Below are 21456 nucleotides of genomic sequence, written 5' to 3'. Positions count from 1 at the left end.
GGGATCTTACCGCTAGTGCCCCCTAAAAGTGAGGTGCCCCTACTTACTCCCCCACCTGGCAGTTTATGGCTCCTTGCTTCCTATAAATTCAGCTCTGCACTGCCATGCAGACCACCCACTCACTCATTAAAAGGGCTCTGTCCGGTCAGCCCAGAAATGCCTTAGGTCATGGATACCCCCGTCCTCCACCTAACACAGCAAGGGGTGATCTGCAGTGGGACAGAAAGAGACCTCATTCCTGCCTCTATGCCCTACTCTGCTCCCAGCCACATGGAGCCTGTTTTGCAAACCAACACTGCTTTATTGTCAACACAACCAGCCCACTCTGCCCCGAGAAGGCTATGGACAGTGGGTGTCTGGGGTCTGTGGGAGAGAGAGGTCAGCACCCTGAGAACTGCTGGGGCTACCACAGGGGCTTGGTGGGTCAGAGGTAGGGTCTGGGGGGCCAGCAGGGGGCGTGGCAGCCACAGAGGAGCTGGGCCTGGGTTCCCCCTGGCTCATCTGCAGTAGGCCAGTGAGAGCGATCAGCTCCGGCCCACTGAGCCAGGCGGTGGAGGGGCCCCGGGAGGGTGACAGGCGGGGGAGGACCCAGGCAGACATAATGGGGGGCGGCGGCAGCAGTTTCAGGGAGCCCATCACCTGAGGAGAGAGAATGGGACATGTTTCCTGCCAGGCACGCCTAGAGGCTGGGGTAAGGCCAGGGAGGGGGAAGAGCTCTCACCTGCTGGGGGGCCTTGGACAGGTACAGGGGGACACGCTGCCCCCGGGGCAGCAGAGGGTCCAAGAGGAAGACATCTTCACAGCACATCACCGGGAACCCTAGAAGGAAACACCACTAGCGTGGCAGGCTGTGGGCTCCCACCCCTGGGCACTGGTTCTGGGAGGAGTTGGGGCAGCCTTGTACCCCCAGAGGACCAAGGGAGGTACCTGCATCTGGGTGCGCCTGCTGTCCATTCCAATGCCCTGTGGCAGGGGCCACGGGCCTGAGACCCCTGCCCGAGGCTGCCTCATACAGCGGCCAGAACGAGGGGTGACACAACGTCCGGCCTGAGAACGAGGCTCCTGAGCTACAGTTGGCCCCCTAGGGTGAGGAGGACAGACCACTGGAGCCTCAGGCCACCGTGCAGCTCCCTGAACACCCCAGCCAGCCCCACAGGTTTGCCCTCAACTCACCCATACCGGCTGAAGGCCCGCTTTCGCTTCGTACTTGGGGTCCCAGGGCGCTAGTGGAGTCATCCTCGAGGGGTCCACCTCCCAGGCCACCTGGGGGGAACGGGGAGCTGGGGGGACACTTGGGGATTAAAACAGGCTGAGTCAGAGAGGCTCTTGGGGGTAGTAGAGGCAGCAGGACTCGTCCTACCTGGGGCTCTGGGGGGTTGCTCAGTGGCTGGGCCTGGCGGGTGGTGGCGCAGCGGCAGCTGCTCTCTCCAGGTCCAGGAAGGGCTACGGGATGGGGGCCGTGGCCTGGAGGGGCAGGGACTGAGGCTGCAGTCACACCGCCCCCACGCACCTTCCCCTGGAGCCCAAGGGTGCCTGGTGCAAGGGAGGCCGAGGGACCCAAACTCCGGCAAGGACAATGGAGAAACCTCCGCAGAGCGCGTGGTGAAGGCATGGAGGTCCCCAGTCGTTGTCCCCCCGCGGCTCCGGCCGAGCCCCTCACCTGTCCCATGGGGATGTCCCCAGATCCCTGGGGGCGTCCGCTCCGGAGCTCCAGGGCTGGCCCTGGTCCTTGCCCGCCGCAAGGCCTGGTCCCTCGGGCGCCTCCTCCGGGCCCGCGCCCCACCGTGGCGGCGACCAGGGCAACATTCCGCGTTCCCGAGCGCAGGGCTACAACCGCAGTGTCCCCGCCGCCCAGCCCGGCCCGCTCAGCCTCCCTCTGCCGCGCGGCGCGAACCAGCCCTCCTGGCGAACCCACCCTAGAGGCCTCGCGGCGACGCCGGCGCCCTGTGCGTCTCCCGGCCACGTGGCGCGTGCCCCCGCCGGGCTCCCGCGGGCGCCCCCTGGCGACCGGGCGGTGAATTCCGGACAAAGAGGCCCCCCCACAATCCCGCGACGCGCGTGCTCTCAGACACAGTTACACCTGAGGGCCACCCAGAGGGCTTCTGGCTTCTGTTTATTGCAGCTGACACGACACCTGCGACACCCGTGGTCCTTCCACCCAGACCCTCGGTCCCAGAGGCAGCCAGGCCTGCAGGCCAAGGGGGCCCAGACCCAGGCCGCCCTCACCGAGTGCTTGTCTCAGAGCGTGGAGCCCAGGCGCGTCTTCTGCTCCCGGGGTCCCAGGCGGGGTGGGCCCTGCCCCCACCTTCACCCCTAAGGCCGGTCCAGCAGGGCGTGGACGACAGCAGCGATGTAGGGGAGGCCCCTTCCCGGGGCCCCCTCCTCTTCCAGGATGTGGTGGGACTGGCACAGTGACTCCTGGGGGAAGGGGCCGGGTTAGCTTCCCCAGGGGGCCCCCCCGTGGCTTCCGGCCTGTGGCAGGGGGTCGGGGGCAGACCCGAGCATCACCATGCGCTCAGGGCTCCGTGACAAATGAGACGCAAAAAAGCTGTCAGCGATAACAGAAGGGAGATGACACGGGGGGAGGCGGAGGCTCCGGGAGCAAGAGAGGCTGGCATCTCAGAAGGGAGATGCTGGTGGGCACAGAGCCATGGCCACAGCCACTGCCACGCGGAACAGACGCGCACACACATACACACACAGGCAAGACGGTCACAGTCTGTACAGTTTATACACAGAGACAGGGACCCGGCCTGGGCCCCGCACCTCTACAAATATAGATCCTCTCTACAAAATAGAGATAATTTAGCCCCCGCATAGCAGCCGTTCGGGGGGAAGGGGAGGGCACAGGAGGAAGGGGGAGACTCTAGCTCCTGCCACACCTCACGGGGCACAGAGAGCAGGGACAGGGCCGGCAGGGACATGAAGGCACCGTCAGCACTGAGAGGTGGGGACTCATGGGGCTACCGGAGGGAGGCCAGAGGCTGGGGGCCCAGGGTCTGGGGGCACCAGAGTGGGGCCTCTGAGGTCAGTGTCTGTGAAGGGGGTGCACTAGTGTCTTTGGTCAGGGCTGAAGGCACCGCAGGTGGGGTCGGGTAGAGCAGGGGCCTTATAAATAGAAGGGGGAAGGGAAAGGGGCAAGGGAGGGCTGATTTTGGGTCCTAGGAACCCAGGAGCCGAGTGTAGGAGACATAGAGCAGCAGCATGAGAACCACGTAGAAGATGACGAAGCCGCCCAGACCAGAGGGGGGCCAGAGGGGCGGTAGGGCCTTGCCCCCCACCCGCTTCACGGCCTCCAGCACGGTCTGCAGCCCCCGGGCAGTGCCCTGGAGGAGATCCGAGGGCGAGCACAGGTCAGCCTGGGGGAGAGGAGAGCAGGTGGACAAGGACAAGGGACAGATGTCAGCAGCAGGACAGTCCCTCCCACCCCTGCCCTCACGTGCTGGGGCCAGAACCATGCCCACATGCCGACATGCCGGGCAGGGGGAGTGCAGGGCAGCAGGAGTGCAGGACAGGCAACATGCAGGACAGGCAACATGCAGGGCAGGGGGTGTGCAAAGCAGGTGACATGCAGGACAAGATGGGGCCTGCAGGGCAGGGGACGTGCAGGACAGGTGACATGCAGGGCAGGGGGCATGCAGGGCAGGGGGCATGCCGGGCAGGGCAGGGGCAGCCTGTGCCTCCATCTGAGAGCAGACACCCGCTGCGAATGGAAGCCCGCCATCCATGCCACACGCTTGGCTGAGCCCGGCATGCCACCACTCTTTAGAAAGCGGCCCCTATACCTCAGGCACTCCCATTTTTCGACAGGCTTCTAGGAAACTCTCCACATTCTTCCGAGCCTTGAGGGCACTGAGTTTTGGCTGGGGTGGGTGAAAGAAGAAAACGTGGTAAGGGAGAGGCCACAGGTGCCCCAGCCCATCCCCCACCTCTTCCCCTGCCCCAACTGACCACAGCAGGAGAGGGCACATGGATGAAGGGCACGGAGCGCGGTCGTAGCTGGTTGGCCAGTTGGCACAGGATGACCCCGCTGGCCAGAGCCTCGGCCAGGTCCTCGGGCAGGGGCCGCTGCAGCCGGGACTCAAGGACCTGGGAGTGTAGACCGCATAGAGCAGGGGTCAGGGAAGGAGAGGTATCTGGGAGACAGGGAGAGTGGGGGGCTCAGGGCCAGCAGGGAACTTGTGCCTGTCCCCTTCTGTCCTCAGGGGAGGTGCCAGAGTGGGCACGGAGTATGTGGAGGGACGCTGGTCCCAAGGACAGCAACCCAAGGAGGTGCCCGGCCCAGGTCCCTGCCCACACAGCTCCCAGCTCTGCTCACCTGGCGCAGCTGAGTCATTAAGTCCTTCTCATCTGGAACCTGGGGGGACCGCCGAGGTCTCAGGACAGAGTCTGGTGAGGAAGGGCCTAGGAGAAAAAGGGGAGCATGGGGCCGCCTCCACTGCTCACCACTGACTCTGTAGCTGGGTCCCGGTGGCCTGGCACCCACACCTCCTGCCTCTCTGCTTGTGGGATTTTCTTTTTCTTTTTCATGGAGATGGGGTCTCGCTATGTTGCCCAGGCTGGTCTTGAATTCCTGGGCTCAAGAGATCCTCCCACCTTGGCCTCCTAAAGTGCTGCGATTACAGGTGTGAGCCACCACACCCGGCTTGCTTGTGGGATTTTCAACACAAAGGTACAACAGACCCAGAGGGCTCCCAGGGCAGAAGGGTGATGTAGCAGTTGCTGCTGGCAAGCACTGGGTCACCACTGGGGAGGGCGGGACACCCACCTGAGCCACTCTGAGAGGAGGAACGGAAGAGGAAGCTGTTTGGTCTCTGAATGGAGCCAAGTGGCCTCGGAGCAGGTGCTGTTGCTGGGGCCAGAACCAGGGACATAGCGACAGGGACAGGTGAGACAGGCATCCTCTCTGTGTCCCTCTCTCCCAACCAGCCCTCACCAACACAGGCCCCATCCTCCTCCCAAAGTCCCTGTCCCACCTGGTCCAGCTATGGGAAGGGGCTCTTGGGAGGCGGGGGCAGGGGCGGGGGCTCCCTGCCCCGCTGTACCTCCCACTTGGGAGGCACTGGACTTAGGCGGGCCGCTGAGGAGAGACAAAAGGGAGTTAGAGGGATGGTCATGGGAAGAGGAGTGGGGACCGGATGCTGACAGGAAACCTACTTGTGTGTGGCTTGAGTAGACATGGCGGTGGCTCCTCCCGCAGCAGACCTGAGCCCTGCCTTCAAGAGGCTGGAACAAGGAGAGGTGGGGTCAGCTAGCCCCAAGGCAGAACAGCTTAGCGGGGCTCGGTGGCTCCATTTCCAGGGCTCAGTGTCCAGCAACAGCCCCGGGCGGCCCTGGGCCCCACCTATCCTTCCTGGGGGCCCCCCATGCCCCGCTCTGCTGCTGCTGCCGCCGTTCCCGCTCCTGCCACAGCTGCAAGGTGTCCGGGCGCCGCCGCTCCTCCCCTGCCGGCTCCTCCCGCCTGAGGGACCAAGACAGGGTGAGAGGGGCAGACCCTGCGGTCAGGGAAGGAGGGGGTTGGGGGGTGGGAGAATCAGGCAGTGGCATCAGTTTCAGGGCTTGGGATACCTGCTGCTTGGTGCCCTCTCCCTGTCCCCTGCCTCGGGGCTTAATTCGGGTGGTCGCTGCTCCTAAGGAGAGAACAGCAGAGCAGCTGAGAGCAGGCCTGTGCCCACGGCTGCCCTGTCCCCTCCTCTAGCTCCCCTCCCTTGGGAGAAGCACAGCTGGGCTCTCACCTCCACAGTGCCTCGCTCTTCATCCTCCCCCGGGACATGGCTGTCGATGAAGTCAATCTGCTCAGGGTCTCCGTCCGCTGGGGAGGCCAGCATGTCAGCAAGTGAGTGGGGACCCAGGCCCTGGTCCAGCCCAGCTCCCAGCCAGCCCTGCTACTCACCTGAGCCGTCCTCCCTGCGTTCTCTGGGTCCCCGGGGCTCCCGGGCCAGCTCTGAGATCCGGAATGACAGCTCTGAAAATTCATCTGTTGACTGTAAAGGCAGAGGCAGAGATGGGAGATGGCCTCTCTGCACATGGGGGCTCGGGGTCTGGGGGTTCCTGTGTGGGACTAAGCTCAGGGTCTTTGCTGAGCCAGCCCTTTCCGGGGATGCTGGGCAGAGGGAAGAGGACAGCTCCAGCCTCTGCCTGGTACCCTGCAATTTGGAGGTCCCCAGTTCAGAGGTCCTCTCCCAGGGCTGACACCCCCAATTTCCCATGGACAGGACACCCTTACCTCATTTCCAGACCACCTCTTGCTGCCACTATCAACGCTGTGGAAACCTGAGTCCAGCCCGCCATCATACCGATGTCCCGGAAACAGATCCTCTGCAGGGCTGGGGCCAGCCAGGGAGATCTGGTCAGCCTGATGCTGGACAGCCACCCCCCATCCTCCTGCCAGAAAGCAGGGGGTACCTGGGGCCAGGAAGGGGCATTCAGTATCCCAGGGCTTCCTTCCTCCCCACCTAGGACTTACCAGGGACTGAAACTCGGGGGCCGAGAAGGGGCCAGGTCCCCCAAGGCTGACCCACGCTGCCCAGCTTCTGTGGACAAGTACTTGCAGATGTGAAGTTTCCCCTTCAGGCAGACCTGTGTGCGGGGCAGCACATGCTGGGGAGTTGGCAGGGAGGGCAGCTCCCCAGATCCTGCTCAGCTGCCCAAGGGGACCAACCCCACTCCTGCCCAGCCACACCCCTGTCCCTGTGGCCCCCCAGGCCCCCGCCTCACCTGGGCAGGTGGGCTCTGCAGGGGGTTGCTGTCCAGCAGAATGACCTGCAGGTGCCTGAGGCGGCAGAAGGAGACCGGGATGCGGGAGACGCGGTTACAGGAGAAATCCAGGCGGACCAGAGGGAGGTCCCCCAGCTCTGGAGCGGGTGGGCAAGGGAAAAGTCAGGAGTGTGCTCAGGCCTGGGGCCTCACGCTCACTCCCTTGCCCTTGGCTCCGGCTGGCTAGTCACCCTGGGCCTAGCACAGCGTGTCCCCTGGGTGGCTCAAGTCATTCCCCGGAACAACCTCCCTGCTCCTCTTTCCACACGATTCTGGTCCACAGTCTAAGCGAGCTTCCCTGAGAGGGCCCATCCGGACATCGGCTTAGCCTCGCCGGGAAGGCCCATGTGGACGTCAGGTCCCGCCCAGCCCTGTCTGTCCCTCCTCGTCTCCTCGCCTGCCCACTCCACACTCGAACCCACCCTCCATTTTCAAATGATCAGCACAAGACACAAACCCTGCTCAAACACCTCCCGTGACATGCAGCCAGGGCTGCCATCATTGAGCGGGTTGTGCCTGCCCGGGAGTCCCCTCTCCCCAGCATGGGCCCAGCACTGCACCCTGCGTGAAGCGCTGCCTGCCCACAGGGAAAGATGCCTTTTGCTCATCTTAAAAAGGCACAGTCTGGATTCATGGTGGCCCTAGGCACAGAATAAAAACCACAGCTCCCGCCGGGCGCGGTGGCTCAAGCCTGTAATCCCAGCACTTTGGGAGGCCGAGACGGGTGGATCACAAGGTCAGGAGATCGAGACCATCCTGGCTAACCCGGTGAAACCCCGTCTCTACTGAAAATACAAAAAACTAGCCGGGCGAGGTGGTGGGCGCCTGTAGTCCCAGCTACTCGGGAGGCTGAGGCAGGAGAATGGCGTAAACCCAGGAGGCGGAGCTTGCAGTGAGCGGAGATCCAGCCACTGCACTCCAGCCTGGGTGACAGAGCGAGACTCCGTCTCAAAAAAAAAAAAAAAAAAAAAAAAAAACCCAAACCCCCCTAACCCAGCCCGGGAAAGGTTTCCATGACCTGGCTCCACACACGTTTCCCACCTCACTGCCCACCCCTCTGGGCCCTCGGCTTCTGAGCCTTCCCAGGTGCTGTTTGCTCAGTTGGGAGAACTCCATTTTCCCCATCCACGCGTCTTTCAAGGTTCAGCTCAAGCGTCACCACCTCGGTGGATCTTTCCAGACATCCCAGATTCATGGAACTCAGTGCTCTTGCCTCTGTCCCTGGGGCATCTTGCTGGGATTTCTTTTTATGGCCCAGAGGGAGCCCTTCCTACCCCTTTTGACTGGGAAGGAAGAGGGCAGGTGCAGAAAGGGTCAAGGAGTGGGGAGACAGGGAAAGTGGATGACCACCTCACTCCCTCCTTGTTCTTCAAAACCAAGTTCACACTCGAGCACGGCACAGGCCTTCCTGCCACACCTGGCTCGCCTTCCTAACCCCATGCTTTGCACATGCTGGGTCCTCTGCCGGGATGCAGAAGGGTGGGGAATTCTCCTTCAGTGGCCGGCTCCCACTGCGCCTGCATCTCTGGTGAAGTCTTCCCCAGGCCCCCAAGCAGAGTCCAGTGCCACCTCCCTCTAGCCCCCGTCCGGGGAATCTGCCCACGAAACTTTCCTATGACTGTCTCTCCTCATGAAGCCATTAAATGCCTAAGAGATGGCCCCAGATCTTAGTCACATCACCCGCATCTACCTGGTCTCAACCTAAAACACAGGAATCATACAAACACACACACACACACACAAACCACACACATACACATACACAGACACAACACACACACATACACAGAGACAAACACACACAGACACAAACAACACAGACACACAACACAGACACAAACACGCACAAAGACATAACACACAACACAAACACACACAACATACACACACACAACACACAGACACACACATACACATGCACACACACACAAAACATAAACAACACACACAACACACACAGACACAAACATATGCTGCTGCCTGCTGAAAAGGCATGCGTGCTTTGGAGTGGCATCACAGCAAGCTCGTTAAATTGGCCCCTTGGGCCCTGGCACTGGCCCCGGCATCTCCGGGCAGAGTGGCAGAGCATCCCCTGACTCAGGTGTTTGACAGCCCCTGCTGGGATGAGCAGGGCTGCTGGGTGACCTTGAAGGCCCCTTCTGACCTTGCCAGTCTACCTGGAGCTGATGCGCCCACCAGCTCCCCTTCTGTGCCTGTGTCCACATTTCTAACAGAGCTGCTCATCTGCACCCTGCCAGCCTCAGAGGGTTGCTAGGTCAAGATCAAATCAGACTGTTTATAGTTTGTTTTATATACTGCAAAAGCCTGGGCAATGAAAGTGTAATTCTCCTCTGAAGATTCCTGGCCTGTAACTTTTTCAAAGCACATACACTGTTATGGACTGAATGTGTCCCCCAAAAAATCCTCTGCTGAAATCCTAACCCCCAAAGTGATGGGATTAGGAAGCGAGGCCTTAGGGAAGGAATTGCGATCATGAGGGTGGAGCTCTCATCAGTGAGATTTGTGCTCCTTTATCAAAGAGGCCCCAGAAGGCTGTCTCTACTCTCTGCCATTGGGGAGTACCACGAGAAGCCGGCAGTCTGCAGCCAGGAAAAGCGCCCCGCCAGAAGCTGACCGTGGAAGCACCCAGATCCTGAACTTCAACTTCCAGAACTGTGAGAAATGAATGCCTGCCATGTATAAGCCACCTGGTCTGCAGTGTTTTCATTACCGCAGCCTGAGCCTACTGGGACTCACACACAAACACCTCCTCTCCAGTTCTTCATTCTCCTCACCTTCGGGCAGTGTACTGAGCTGGTTCCTCCGGACATTGAGGTCCCGCAGGGAAGAGAGGCCACACAGCTCCGCAGGCAGGGACTGGAGCTCGTTGCTGCTCACGTCCTGGTATCAGGAAGGCAGTGGGAAGGGGCCATGGGACCAGGCCCAGCAGAACCCACCCTCCTGTCTCTGTCTTTGCTCCAGGCCCTCCCCAACCTCCCCCTAGAAGGTCCCTGCTGCCTGGCTCAGGGGCCCCTTTCCTGGCCCTGTCCCCATCCTCACAAGCTGTCGCAGGCTTCCCAGGGTGCCGATGTCAGGGGGCAGGGCTCCCAGCTTGTTGTTGCTGACGATGAGGACCCTCAGGGGCAGCTGGCAGATGTAGGGTGGCAGCAATGACAGCTGGTTTCGGCTGTGGAAGGGAGAAAGGCAGCGGGCTGGCTCCCCAGGCATGGCATCCCAGCACTGCCATCCTCTCAGGGTCACTGAGAGGGTTACTCAGTAGTACTTGAGACTGAGAAGGACACGCTCCCATGCAACCCTGGCTCGGCCTCCCTACCTGAGGTTGAGGTAGGTGAGGGCTGTGAGATTCCCCAAGGCTGGGTTCAGGCATCTCAGGCAATTGTGGTAGAGGCTCAGGCCCTCCAGGGACACCAGCTGGCACGCCGCCTCGGGCACCTCGGGAAACCGGTTCCGGGACAGGTCTAGGGAAAGCAGATGTCAGGGGAGAGTTGTGGAAAGGCCCAGCCCCGGACAGGACCTTGAGTTCCCCCTATAGCCGGCTGCCCACTCCCTAACGTCCACACCTAAAGATTCAAGGCCATCAGTGTGGCCTCCGGGGAGAGATAACAAAGCCTTCTGCCAAAGGGAGCACATTCCAGGCGTGACCAGAATGGCAAAGGGAAGGCAAAGGCCTTCGCATCACCGGGCTGGAGAAGCCTCAGACTTGGGGGTTGGGGAATGCTGCAGTGTCAATGGAGGGCTATCCTGGAGAGCAGCTGGAGTCTCTAACTCCTGCGGTTCCTGTTGGGAGATGCCAGGTGAGGTGAACAGAAGGTCAGAGGCTGGGTCGGTGCTCATGGGAAAACAGTAAAGTGAGGGGCTGGGGGGGCTCCCGGAAGGAATATGGGAAACCCCTGGGGCAACCTGCAAGAAGAGCCCATTCCTCCTCAGAGCCCTTCTTCCCTACTCCAGTGTGTTTTCAACAGGGGAGAAACCCCAGGTCACTCTATCTTGGTTCTAGAGATTAAGTCCCCGACACCGAACGAGTTTTTCGCCAGCCCCAAGGACCAGCAAGCCAGGTCCAAAGAACTACAAAGTTACCGATTCCCAAGGGCTGGGAGGGAAGGGCAAGAAGACCTGGCTGGAGATGGGAGCTGGAGTTCCCAGGTCCCTCCCATCTGGGCTCCCCTGGCCCAGGGCAGGCATCCTTACTACCGTCTGCCAGCCCTAGCAGCCCCGTTCTGCTTCGTCTCTTACTGACACAGACTTCAAGAGATCAGCAACTGTGTGAGCATCTCAGGCATGGCGAGGGTGGAGAGTGTGGGAGGGAGCTGGGGTCTACTATCGCCCTCTTATCTGGAGCACCGCCTTGCTATGCGGAGGCTGGCAGTCTTGGGATTCCCTCTAGCATGGAGCCACTAACGGCTTAGACCTGGAGAAGCCTGCCTTTCTGTTTCCTCAGCCCAGCCTGTCCTGGGAGGGGCTCAGGGCCCTCGAGGGGGAGTCCCAGGCCACAGACCTGGTGAGCTTCTCCGAGGGCCCTTCTCAGGGAGGGGCAGGCAGCAAAAGCAAGCAGAGCAGAGGAGAAGCAGGGTATATCCCCCAAGGAAATGAGTCTTGTGACAGGAAATGAAGTAGAAACAATTTGTCAGGTTCTGTCCCTGGTAGGCCCCGTGTTTACCATGGTGGATGACAGCCTGATGCCCCAGGACCCCTCTCTCTTCCTCTCTGCCCAGCCCTGGTACACAGACAGAAGCCCTGGCCTGGGAGATAACCGTTCTGGAGAGGGTGGGGGGACGGCATCTGCCTCTCCCAGCCTCGCCTCCACCTGCCCGCTTTCTTTCTCTGCGTCGGCAAATGTGTTTGTGTGTGTGCATGTGGACGAAGGGGGTGGAGACCGAGTTCTCAGAGTTCTGATGGGGTAGGCGGTGGCGGGGACAAAAGCTAGGAGCGGAAGGGAGTTCAGGCAGGAGGCAGGGCACAGGGGGCACAGGATGTGGTCTGGGAGAGAATGAGCTGCACTTCTCTTTTGCAAGATGGCCCCTCCCCGCCACCTCAGGATTCTTCCTACTATCACCCCAGGGAGCCTAGTCCAAGGGAGATCAGGGACCCAAGACATAGGGACAACACAAGGAAGACACTCAGAAAGAGATGGCAGACGAGAGGGAAAGGCTCAAGGCAGTCTGGGCAGCAAGGCACTGATGCTTTTCGTCTGCTTGGAGGGCGAGGAGAGATGGAGGGCAGGGTATGGGCAACTCTTATGTTTTTGTCACTTCCCCTTTCTGCCCCAGCCTGTAAGCACCCTGCTTGGGGAGAGGGGACAGAGGAGAGTTCTGGACAAGAGGGACCCCACTTGGCCTAGAACCTGGGCCCTGGAAGGACTGAGGATTCCTGTGTGGAGAGTGGGGCAGAGGAGGGTTCTCAGGAAACTGGGATTTCCCCCCCCCAAGCTCACAGGAGCGTGGCTGCACCCTGAGCCGGAATGCTGGGGGAGGAGGGGGCAGGGGGTGGGAGCTGGGAGGAGCCGGGGAGCTCCGGGTAGTTTTCCCCAAGAGTCCACACAGGCAGAGACAGCCTACGGAAGTAAAGAATAACATTTGGTCTTTGTCAAAAAACAACCAAGGGGGAGGGGAAGAGAACAGACAGTGAGTGTCACACAGCTGCTGAGGTCAATCTGGAGCGTGGGGTTAGGTGGGGGTGGGAGGGAACCGGGCTGTAAGGGGCAGGAATGGCTCCTGGAGCTCGCTCATCATTCCTGATCTCACGTGTTGCAGAGCAGGCGAGATCAGTGGGGAGGTTTCGACTGGTTCTCCCCAGAAGAGGGGAGAGGGCGTGTGCCAGTGCTGGCCTGAGTATTCCCAAGCGAGCGGGCACCTGCTTAGGGAGAAATACACACTTTCCTCCAGCTCCGGTCCCCCACCCTGCCGATGAGAGGAGGAGGCCTGGGCTGGGGTGAGGCTTCGGGAATGCAGTCCTCCCTGATCCTGATCCCCACCCCCAGCTGCCAGCCCAAGGTCATGGGCTGCCTCCTGAGTAGCTGAGGCCTGACTCACCTGTCACAGTTAAGTCCCCCACCCCCTACTGTCCACAGACACCAGGGTGGAGGGTGCATGGTTGGACAGATCCTGCAGACTGAGGCGTGGAAGGACAGTCTCTAGCTGGCCAGCACTCCCAGCTAGGAGATAAGATTTCCTTCCCTCCAGCAACGGCCTCAAGTCCCTCCCCGGGAGAAAGCAGAAACTGAAATGGGAATTCTAGGATCCCTATGAGGTCACAGGCTCCACAGTGACCTCACAGGCTTAGGAAGGAGAAGGAGGAGTCTCGGATAAGGGGGTTGGGGATAATAGGCGGAAGAGCTCAGGGAGAAAAGAGTGAGGGGAGGTAGAGATTTGCTTCTTTCCCACAGGCTTTCCTATAGGCTGCGTGGACAGTGGAGAGGGCCAGGACTTCAGGGGGCGGGGTTGCGGCACAGAAAGCAGAAACCTCGGGCGTAGGGACCAGTCACGGGAAGGGGGTGCCTGGGGCTCGGATCTCGGTGAGAAGGGGATTAAGCGGTGTAGACGAAGAGATGGGAGAGAAAGCAGTTATTAGAGGAGCTCGTGGGGACTGCTTCATAGACCGACTGGAGCTGAGGTTAAGAGGTCATGTAAATGAGACAACCAGGTGAGGGGCGGGACCATCCTACAGGTGCGCAGCTATGCAAATAAAGAGAAAGGAGGAATCTCTCTCAACGCTCGGAGGCGCCGGGCGTTCTGTGCAAACGAGAAGCACGTTCATTGTCCTGGGCTTTCTCAAAGATGGGAAGGGGTGGCTGCAGGTTTACGGCAATCAGGAGGGGCAGCAACCCTGGCCGCCAGGTGAAAGGGCGGGCCCGACCCCCTGATTGGGCGGGGCCCGGGGTGGGGCTATGCAAATGAGGGCCCCGGTCGGGCCCGGGGCCCGGCTGCACTCACCAGCCTGGGTGATGTCTGACAGGTCGTAGCTACGGGCCGCGCCCCGGGGGAAGTGCTTCAAGCGTCGGTTAGACAGGTTCAGGGTCCCGGTGGCCACGGCCTCCTCTAGGGCCCGCTCTGCACTGCGGCTCCCTGGCAGACCCGGAGACCCGGGCACGGAGGTTGTGGCTGCCGCCTCCTCACCCCTAGCGGCGAGTGGAGCCGCTACGGCCGCCGCCATCCGCTCCCGGCGGCTCCAGCTGCCTGACTGACGGGACCCGCCGTCCCTCCTTCCCCCTCCCCCTCCTTGGAGCCGCCGTAGTTGCCTCAAGTGGGAGGGAGCCGTGTCCGGGACCCGATGGACCAATCGTGGCCCCGAGACGCGTCAGGAGCGACCAATCAGAACCCGCCAGTGGGGTGGAGCTCCGGCGCTGGAGTCTGACGAGAGAAGGGAGGGGAACGAGGATAGAGCGCTCGCCAACGGCTGGCGCTCCAGGCCGTCCCGCCCAGCGCAGCCGCGCCCAATCACAATGCTTAGATCTGGAGGTGGAGCCAATCAGGTCCAACCAAGAGGAGGGGACACCGGCACTCAACTAGTAGGGAAAAGGGCCGAGGGACCGCAAGCCGGAGTGCCTAGTCCCCCAAAGGCCAATCGTAAGCCAGATATAGGCGAGTGACTGTCAAGAAGGCCAATTAGAGCCTCTGAAGGGAATCTGGACCAGCCTCTTCTCTGAGGGACGGCTCTGCCTACCAATAGCATGGGCGAGAAGGCGGTCCCTTTGCTAAGGAGGAGGCGGGTGAGCTAGAACTTTAAGACTGCGATTAAGAATGAACGTGGAGGCCCGGGCCGGCCGGGAACGCAGTGTGCGGCTGCAGTGGCGAGTGCGAGCTGGACGTGTTAGGGGGCTAGCCGGCGTCAAGGGCTGGAAGGGAGTCGGGCGACTGCTTGAGGCCAGTGCACTGGCGGTTGTCGCAGCTGAAGGGGCCAGCGGGGGGACCTCCGACTGTGAAGCCTCTGGCAGGGGTCTAGGGACCCTCGGGCTGGGGGCGGGCGGGGGGCTTCCCAGAGCCTGGAGACGCCCAGCTCGAGGAGGGAGGGTGTAGGTGCAGCGTTGCACGGTCTGCCGTCTCACCCGAGGAGCTCCCCTGGACAGGAATGGAGAGGGGACCAGATCTGGGGGTTTTAGAGGCTTAGAAAGGATCTCACCGTCTAGAAAACGCCCTTGATGCTACGAATGCAGAAACTGAGGCATAGGGAAGTTGACGCGTTAGCAAGAGCGAACAGCAAGTTCCTGACAGCTGGCTGTAGAAACCAGGTCTCTGGATCCTCCACGCAGAGTCCTTTCCCTCTCCCTCAGTTTTCACAATGGGTATTTTCACTCCCTTCCTCTCTTCTTCCCTCCCTCTCCCTTCCCTTCCTCTTCTTTTTTTTTTTTTAAAGAAGGTCTGGTTCTGTCGCCCAGGCTGGAGTGCAGTGGTGCAGTCATGGCTCACTGCAGCCTTGAATCCCTGGACTCAAGCGATCCTCCCGCCTCAGCCTCCCAAGTAGCTGGGACCACGGGCGGCATGGCACCACCGCGCCTGGCTAATTTATTTTTAATTTTTGTAGAGATGGGGTTTTGCTACATTGCCCAGGCTGGTCTCAAACTCTTGACCTCAAGCGATCCTGCCTCTGCCTCCCAAAGTACTGGGATCACAGGCGTAAGCCACCGCACCCAGCTCACAATGGACTTTTTCTTTCTTTTGAGACAGAGTTGCCCTGTTGCCCAGGCTGGAGTGCAGTGGCTTGATCATGGCTCACTGCAGCCTCAACCTCCCACCTCAGCTTCCCGAGTAACTATGACTACAGTCATGCACCACCATGCCAGCTAATTGTACTTTTTGTAGAGACAGGGTCCTACTATGTTGCCCAGGCTGGTCTCAAACTCCTGGGCTCAAGCAATCCTCCCACCTCGCCCTCCCAAAGTGCTGGGATTATAAGCGTGAGCCACCAAGCCTGACCCACAGTGAACTTTTTCTATTCACAACCTCTCGTTTGCCTCCGGGGGTGAAATGGAGTGGATAAAGGGGATCCAAATGCAAGAGGAATGGAAAATACCTTTCTGTCTACTTGGAGATCTTAACTTCCTTTCTAGTGGCATAAGTCCTTAATGCAGTCCCCTTCCTATGTGGTAGGTTGCCCAGAAACAAGTCACTGAAGTTGCTTTCTCCTAAGTTAACATCTCAGAAGTTGATATTCCTGAATAGTTGTTGATGTATTAAGATTCCATCTTAGGCATCCCAGCCTAGCTGTGGCTAGGCACCATACATAAGGGAATTTGGGTGGCCAGTCTGGTGCAGTCAATTAACGGATCTGTGACACCGTGTGGTGAGTGCTGGTGGTCTGGCAGGATGGGACTCCTTTGAACCCCTGCAAGAGCCAGCCACTCCTTGGATTTCTTGGTGTAGATCTGCCCTGATCGGGACAGACACAACCCTGACCCCTGCTGTTTCTCCTCATAAATGTCACCCCACATAAGACAAAGCTAATATCAGAGACCCTGGGAGAAATCCTAAGCTTTCAGAGGACATCCATCCCTTTCTCCCACCTTAATAGGTTGTCCTTTATACATGCAATGATGTTACTGCCCCTCAGGAAAGCAAAAGCAGTCTTCTTCTTTGTTGTTGTTTTGTTTTGAAACTGGGTATCATTCTCGCCCTGGCTGGAGTACAGTGGCAGAATCATAGCTCACTGCTGCCTCAAACTGGGCTCAAGCAATCCTTCTGCCTCAGCCTTCTGAGTAGCTGGGACTACAGGGGTGCATCACTACGCCTGGGTAATTTTTAAGTTTTTTATATATATATACACAGGGTCTCCTCTATGTTGACCAGGCTGGTCTTGAACCCCTGGCCTCAAGCCATCCTTGCACCACGACCACCCAAAAGTGCTGGAATTTCAGGCATGAGCCACCGGCACCAGGCTGAAGTCTCCTTTTGGATGTGTTTTTTCTTTTCTTTTTTTTTTTTTTTGAGACGGAGTCTGGCTCTGTCGCCCAGGCTGGAGTGCGGTGGCCGGATCTCAGCTCACTGCAAGCTCCGCCTCCCAGGTTTACGCCATTCTCCTGCCTCCGCCTCCCAAGTATCTGGGACTACAGGCACCCGCCTCGTCGCCTGGCTAGTTTTTTGTATTCTTTAGTAGAGACGGGGTTTCACCGTATTAGCCAGGGTGGTCTCGATCTCCTGACCTTGTGATCCGCCCATCTCGGCCTCCCAAAGTGCTGGGATTACAGGCTTGAGCCACCGCGCCCGGCCAGGATGTGTTTTTTCATGACTCTAAAGAGTTTGCTGAATCATTTGTGAGCTAAACGATTATGAGCACAGTCACCTCTCCATCTCACCTGTCAAACTGAGTTTATAGTTTTTTGAGCCTATACTCTTGAGATACCAATCCCTGGAGGCCTTGGCCTGCTGAAACGTGAAGAATTCACCAGTGTTTATCTACAGAGTTAGTGCTAAAAGGGCCTCAAGTGGGAAAACCTCCTCCTGCTCCCTGAAATAAAGATGTCACCTACCAGTAATTCACACTTTATTTCTCCAGTAAAATGCATATCCCTTGAGCCATGTGATGGCTAGAACTGAGCTAGAACCCAGGAGCGTCTGAGAGATGGGTCCTGGACAAGATTAAAGGGAACAGGTCACAGTGGCCAAACAGTGAGGTCACAGAGAGGTTTGTTAGCCCCAGACTCCATGGGGGAGGGGTCTAGGAGGCAGAGGGGGCCCAGAGGTCCCCCAAGCCTAGGCAGAGGACATAGTGTGGGAAAGCCAGCAGGAACGGGGGGCCAAGGGCCTAGGAGACAGGAGGGCAGGAGCAGGGAGGGGGCAATCAGGATGGTGAGGGGAAGCCAGAGACGGAAGCTGCAAAAATTCACCAGGCTGTGTGGACGGGAGGAGGGGCTCCGGGTGAGGGGGATTGGCCGCAGGAGATTGGGAGGAGTTATTTGGAGAAGTTAGGGATGGGTCTGGAGAGAGAGGGGAGGATATGACTGCACCCAGCTGGAGTCAGATGAGCCCCAAGATAGGCGGAGAGAAAGGAAAAAAGGATGTGGGACCCTCATGGGACCCTATGTACCCTTTTTCGGGTAGGTGAAGAGAAGCTGCCCTTCTTGTGGCCCGGAGCTTGGGGTTGAAGAGAAGAAGGCGAAAGGGAATCCGATTTCTATCCAGTTGTTCCCCCCAGAGCTGGTGAGTCCTTGGGGAGAGGGGTTGAGAATAATAGGATTGGGGGCCAGACCACCAAGGAGCCACCAATGACCCCCCCGCCTCGTCCCTCCTCCCTCCCAGGTGGAGCATATCATCTCATTCCTCCCAGTCAGAGACCTTGTTGCCCTCGGCCAGACCTGCCGCTACTTCCACGAAGTGTGCGATGCGGAAGGCGTGTGGAGACGCATCTGTCGCAGACTCAGTCCGCGCCTCCAAGATCAGGGTTCTGGAGTCCGGCCCTGGAAGAGAGCTGCCATTCTGAACTGTACACCTTCCCCAGAACCTCCTGTTCTCCTTGCCTCTTGTCCTGCCTTAGCCTTCCTGCTCTCTAAAGGCCCCTGATGACACCCACACTCCTAACAGTGCTTCCTGGGCCCCTTTGTCTGGAAGAAACGGGTCCAGTTCAAACATTCTCCCTTGAGTACTTCCTGCAAGTCTTCAGAATCCACCCACAGCCCCCATTAGCGGCCTCCCTGCCAAGTCTCCCTCTGTACACAGACACTTCCCGCTTTTTCCCTAGAGGCATCTCTCACTCCCCAAACCTGGAGTTTTCCCTCCTCTAACCCAAGGCTTCTGAACTTACTATTGATATTTTAGGCAAAATAATTCCTTGCTGTGGGGAGCTGTTCTCTGCATCATAGGACATGGTTAAGCAGCAACCCTGGCCACCACCCACCAGATGGCCAGCAGCATCCCCCTTAATTGTGACAACCAATGTCCCTGAAGGACAAAATCACCCCCAGCCTGAGAACCATGTCATAAACCCTCTTCCCCTCCAGGGATCACCCAGAGTGGACTTGTTACATTCACTGGGAGATTAAAAGAGAAGGGGTACCCAGAACGCAGATCCAAAGCTAGGGGTGAGGGAGGATGAGCGGACTTCATTGATCATTCCTTTCCACTCCTGTTTCTGTCTCTTTTTTCTGTTGTTTCTTTCCCCTTTTCTTTTCTTTTTTTTTTAGACAGTTTTTTTTTTGTTGTTTTTTATTGAGAGAGGGTCTTGCTCTGTCACCCAGGCTGGAGCACAGTAGCACGATCTTGGCTCAATGCAACCTCTACCTCCCGAGTTCAAGTATTCTCGTGCCTCAGCTTCCTGAGTAGCTGGGATTACAGGCTCCTGCCACCACACCTGGATAATTTTTGTATTTTTAGTAGAGATGGGGTTTTGCCACGTTGCCCAGGCTGGTCTCAAACTCCTGGGCTCCTAAAGTGCTGGGATTATAGGCATGCAAAAATTCACTGGGCTGTGAGGATGGGAGGAGGGGCTCAGGGTCAGGGGGGTGGATGCCACGCCCGGCCTCTGTGTCTTTGTTCTTAAGAGTTTTCCTCGACATCGCTGATGCAAGGTTGCACCAAAGAACTGCTCACTAAGAAGCACATGTTTGACCCTGGGCTGAGGTCGGCTGGAGACTAAAGTTCACGTCGAGTATAATCTAAGCTTATTTTACACATCTCCTTCATAAGGGGTCTGTTCCCCTGTCTTGGGGATGGGGAGGAGCTACAAACCAGGGTGTCTAAGAAACCTACCCAAGCTCCAACTCATCTCCCTCGTGTCATCCCATCTCTTGAATCTTCCATCTCCTTCCCTCCTCCAGACACGAAGGGCCTGTATTTCCAGGCATTTGGAGGCCGCCGCCGATGTCTCAGCAAGAGTGTGGCCCCCTTGCTAGCCCATGGCTACCGTCGCTTCTTGCCTACCAAGGATCATGTCTTCATTCTTGACTATGTGGGGACCCTCTTCTTCCTCAAAAATGCCTTGGTCTCCACCCTCGGCCAGATGCAGTGGAAGCGGGCCTGTCGCTATGTTGTGTTGTGTCGTGGAGCCAAAGATGTAAGTAGCAGAACCCTGGCAGCTGAGAGCCCGCCTGTGTTAGTCCATTTTCACGCTGCTATAAAGATGTACCTGAGGCCAGGTGCAGTGGCTTACACCTATAATCCTAGCACTTTGGAAGGCTGAGGCAGGCGGATCACCTGAGACCAGGAGTTCGAGACCAGCCTGGACAACATGGCAAAACCCGTCTCTACTAAAAATACAAAAATTAGCTGGGTGTGGTGGCGGGTGCCTATAATCCCAGCTACTTGGGAGGCTGAGGCAGGAGAATCACTTGAACCTGGGAGGCAGAGGCTGCAGTGAGCTGAGATCACACCCTTGCACTCAAGCCTGGGCAACAAGAGCGAGACTCCGTCTCAAAAAAAAAAAAAAAGACATACCTGAGACTGGGTAATTTATAAGGCAAAGAGGTTTAATTGACTCAGTTCCACATGGCTGGGGAGGCCTCAAGAAACTTACAATCATGGCAGAAGGGGAAGAGGCACATCTTACATGGCAGCAGGCGAGAACGCGCAAGCAAGAGCAGGGAAAACTGCCCTATAAATCCATCAGACCTTGTGAGAACCCACTATCATGAGAACAGCATGGGGGGAACCACCCCCATGATCCAATCACCTCTCACCTGGGGATTACAATCCGAGATGAGATTTGGGTGGGGGCACATAGCCTAACCATATCGCCACCTCTCTTTTGAGGACCTAGACCCCCATTAGTCCTGAGGTGTCTTTCCTATGACTTCTGCCCTCCCACATAGGAATTTGAAATCAAGGGCTTATTTCCCAAACCTGGACCCAAGCATTTCACCTCCCACCCCAGGATCCAGCTGCCCCAGCCCCATCCCATTTTGAAACCCTAGATCTCAGACGCCCTCATCTTTTCCCCCAGTTTGCCTCAGACCCAAGGTGTAACACAGTTTACCATAAATACCTGTACGTCTTGGCCACTCGGGAGCACCAGGAAGTGGTGGGTACCACCAGCAGCCGGGCCTGTGACTGTGTTGAGGTCTATCTGCAGTCTAGTGGGCAGCGGGTCTTCAAGATGACATTCCACCACTCCATGACCTTCAAGCAGATCGTGCTGGTTGGTCAGGAGACCCAGCGGGCTCTACTGCTCCTCACAGGTGTGGCCCAAAACAGTGGCTTTTGCAAACTGTTTCCTGCAGATTCCTCAGGCCCTGCTGAAGAGGAGGGGGAGGGAGGCCCCTCGGACTGGTTTCCATATGCCACCTTATCCTAGTCTCCATCTAAATAGCTCTGCCTTTCTCTGTCTCCTAGTCTAGGATTCTGCTTAATATTTTACATGAATAAAAGGCCCTGTCTGGGTGCAGTGGCTCACACCTGTAACCCCAGCACTCTGGGAGGCCGAGGTGAGCAGATCACCTGAGGTCTGGAGTTCGAGACCAGCCTGACCAACATGGGGAAACCCCATCTCTACTAAAAAATACAAAAATTAGGTCGGGCGTGGCGGCTCACACCTGTAATCCCAGTTGTTGGGAGGCTGAGGCGGGTGGATCACGAGGTCAAGAGATCGAGACCAACCTGGTAAAACCCTGACTCTACTAAAAAAAATACAAAATTAGCCAGGCATGGTGGCGCACGCCTGTAGTCTCAGCTACTCCAGAGGCTGAGGCAGGAGAATCCCTTGAACCCGGGAGGCGGAGGTTGCAGTGAGCCGAGATCATGCCACTGCACTCCAGCCTGG

General features: G+C 58.4%; 4 protein-coding genes across 8 annotated transcripts in view; 1 reads left to right on the top strand and 3 right to left on the bottom strand.

The window, feature by feature from the left end:
- Positions 1-280: 280 nt before the first annotated feature.
- Positions 281-1990, bottom strand: SAP25 (Sin3A associated protein 25). Its single transcript, XM_017886123.1, has 6 exons — positions 1661-1990; positions 1361-1464; positions 1174-1280; positions 928-1081; positions 722-819; positions 281-639 (listed from the first exon to the last, which is right to left on the bottom strand). The coding sequence occupies exons 1-6, from the start codon at positions 1804-1806 to the stop codon at positions 340-342; spliced, it is 909 nt and encodes a 302-aa protein (XP_017741612.1). The 5' UTR covers positions 1807-1990; the 3' UTR covers positions 281-339.
- A 92-nt stretch (positions 1991-2082) lies between these two features.
- LOC108538190 (zinc finger protein 469) lies at positions 2083-2710 on the bottom strand. Its single transcript, XM_017886124.1, is given in 4 exon segments — positions 2083-2297; positions 2299-2459; positions 2461-2585; positions 2588-2710. Coding segments are annotated over 4 exon segments (576 nt in total). The 5' UTR covers positions 2694-2710; the 3' UTR covers positions 2083-2113.
- On the bottom strand, positions 2083-14108 carry LRCH4 (leucine rich repeats and calponin homology domain containing 4). Its single transcript, XM_017886115.1, has 18 exons — positions 13707-14108; positions 10091-10235; positions 9817-9943; positions 9552-9657; positions 6718-6854; positions 6467-6579; positions 6227-6326; positions 5894-5984; positions 5736-5812; positions 5569-5630; positions 5345-5461; positions 5158-5226; positions 4977-5080; positions 4769-4852; positions 4319-4404; positions 3952-4089; positions 3786-3863; positions 2083-3359 (listed from the first exon to the last, which is right to left on the bottom strand). Exons 1-18 carry the CDS (start codon positions 13924-13926, stop codon positions 3162-3164), a joined length of 2052 nt encoding a protein of 683 aa, XP_017741604.1. The 5' UTR covers positions 13927-14108; the 3' UTR covers positions 2083-3161.
- Positions 14109-14117: 9 nt separating this feature from the next.
- FBXO24 (F-box protein 24) overlaps positions 14118-21456 on the top strand; it is a 16129-nt gene continuing 8790 nt past the window's right edge. For 2 of the 5 annotated variants that reach the window (XM_017886116.1, XM_017886119.1), the window contains exons 1-5: positions 17410-17624; positions 17808-17906; positions 18006-18189; positions 19520-19755; positions 20641-20875. In XM_017886116.1, coding sequence (XP_017741605.1) covers positions 17412-17624; positions 17808-17906; positions 18006-18189; positions 19520-19755; positions 20641-20875 — 967 coding nt within the window. In that variant the 5' untranslated portion in view covers positions 17410-17411. The other 3 variants (XM_017886120.1, XM_017886118.1, XM_017886117.1) reach the window with 3 other exon arrangements.

The sequence above is a fragment of the Rhinopithecus bieti genome, unplaced genomic scaffold (assembly GCF_001698545.2).
Source record: "Rhinopithecus bieti isolate Rb0 unplaced genomic scaffold, ASM169854v2 scaffold_14454, whole genome shotgun sequence".
NCBI lineage: Eukaryota > Metazoa > Chordata > Mammalia > Primates > Cercopithecidae > Rhinopithecus > Rhinopithecus bieti.
Note: the sequence above shows the minus strand (reverse complement) of the source record. Positions and strands in the feature narration are given on the sequence as shown.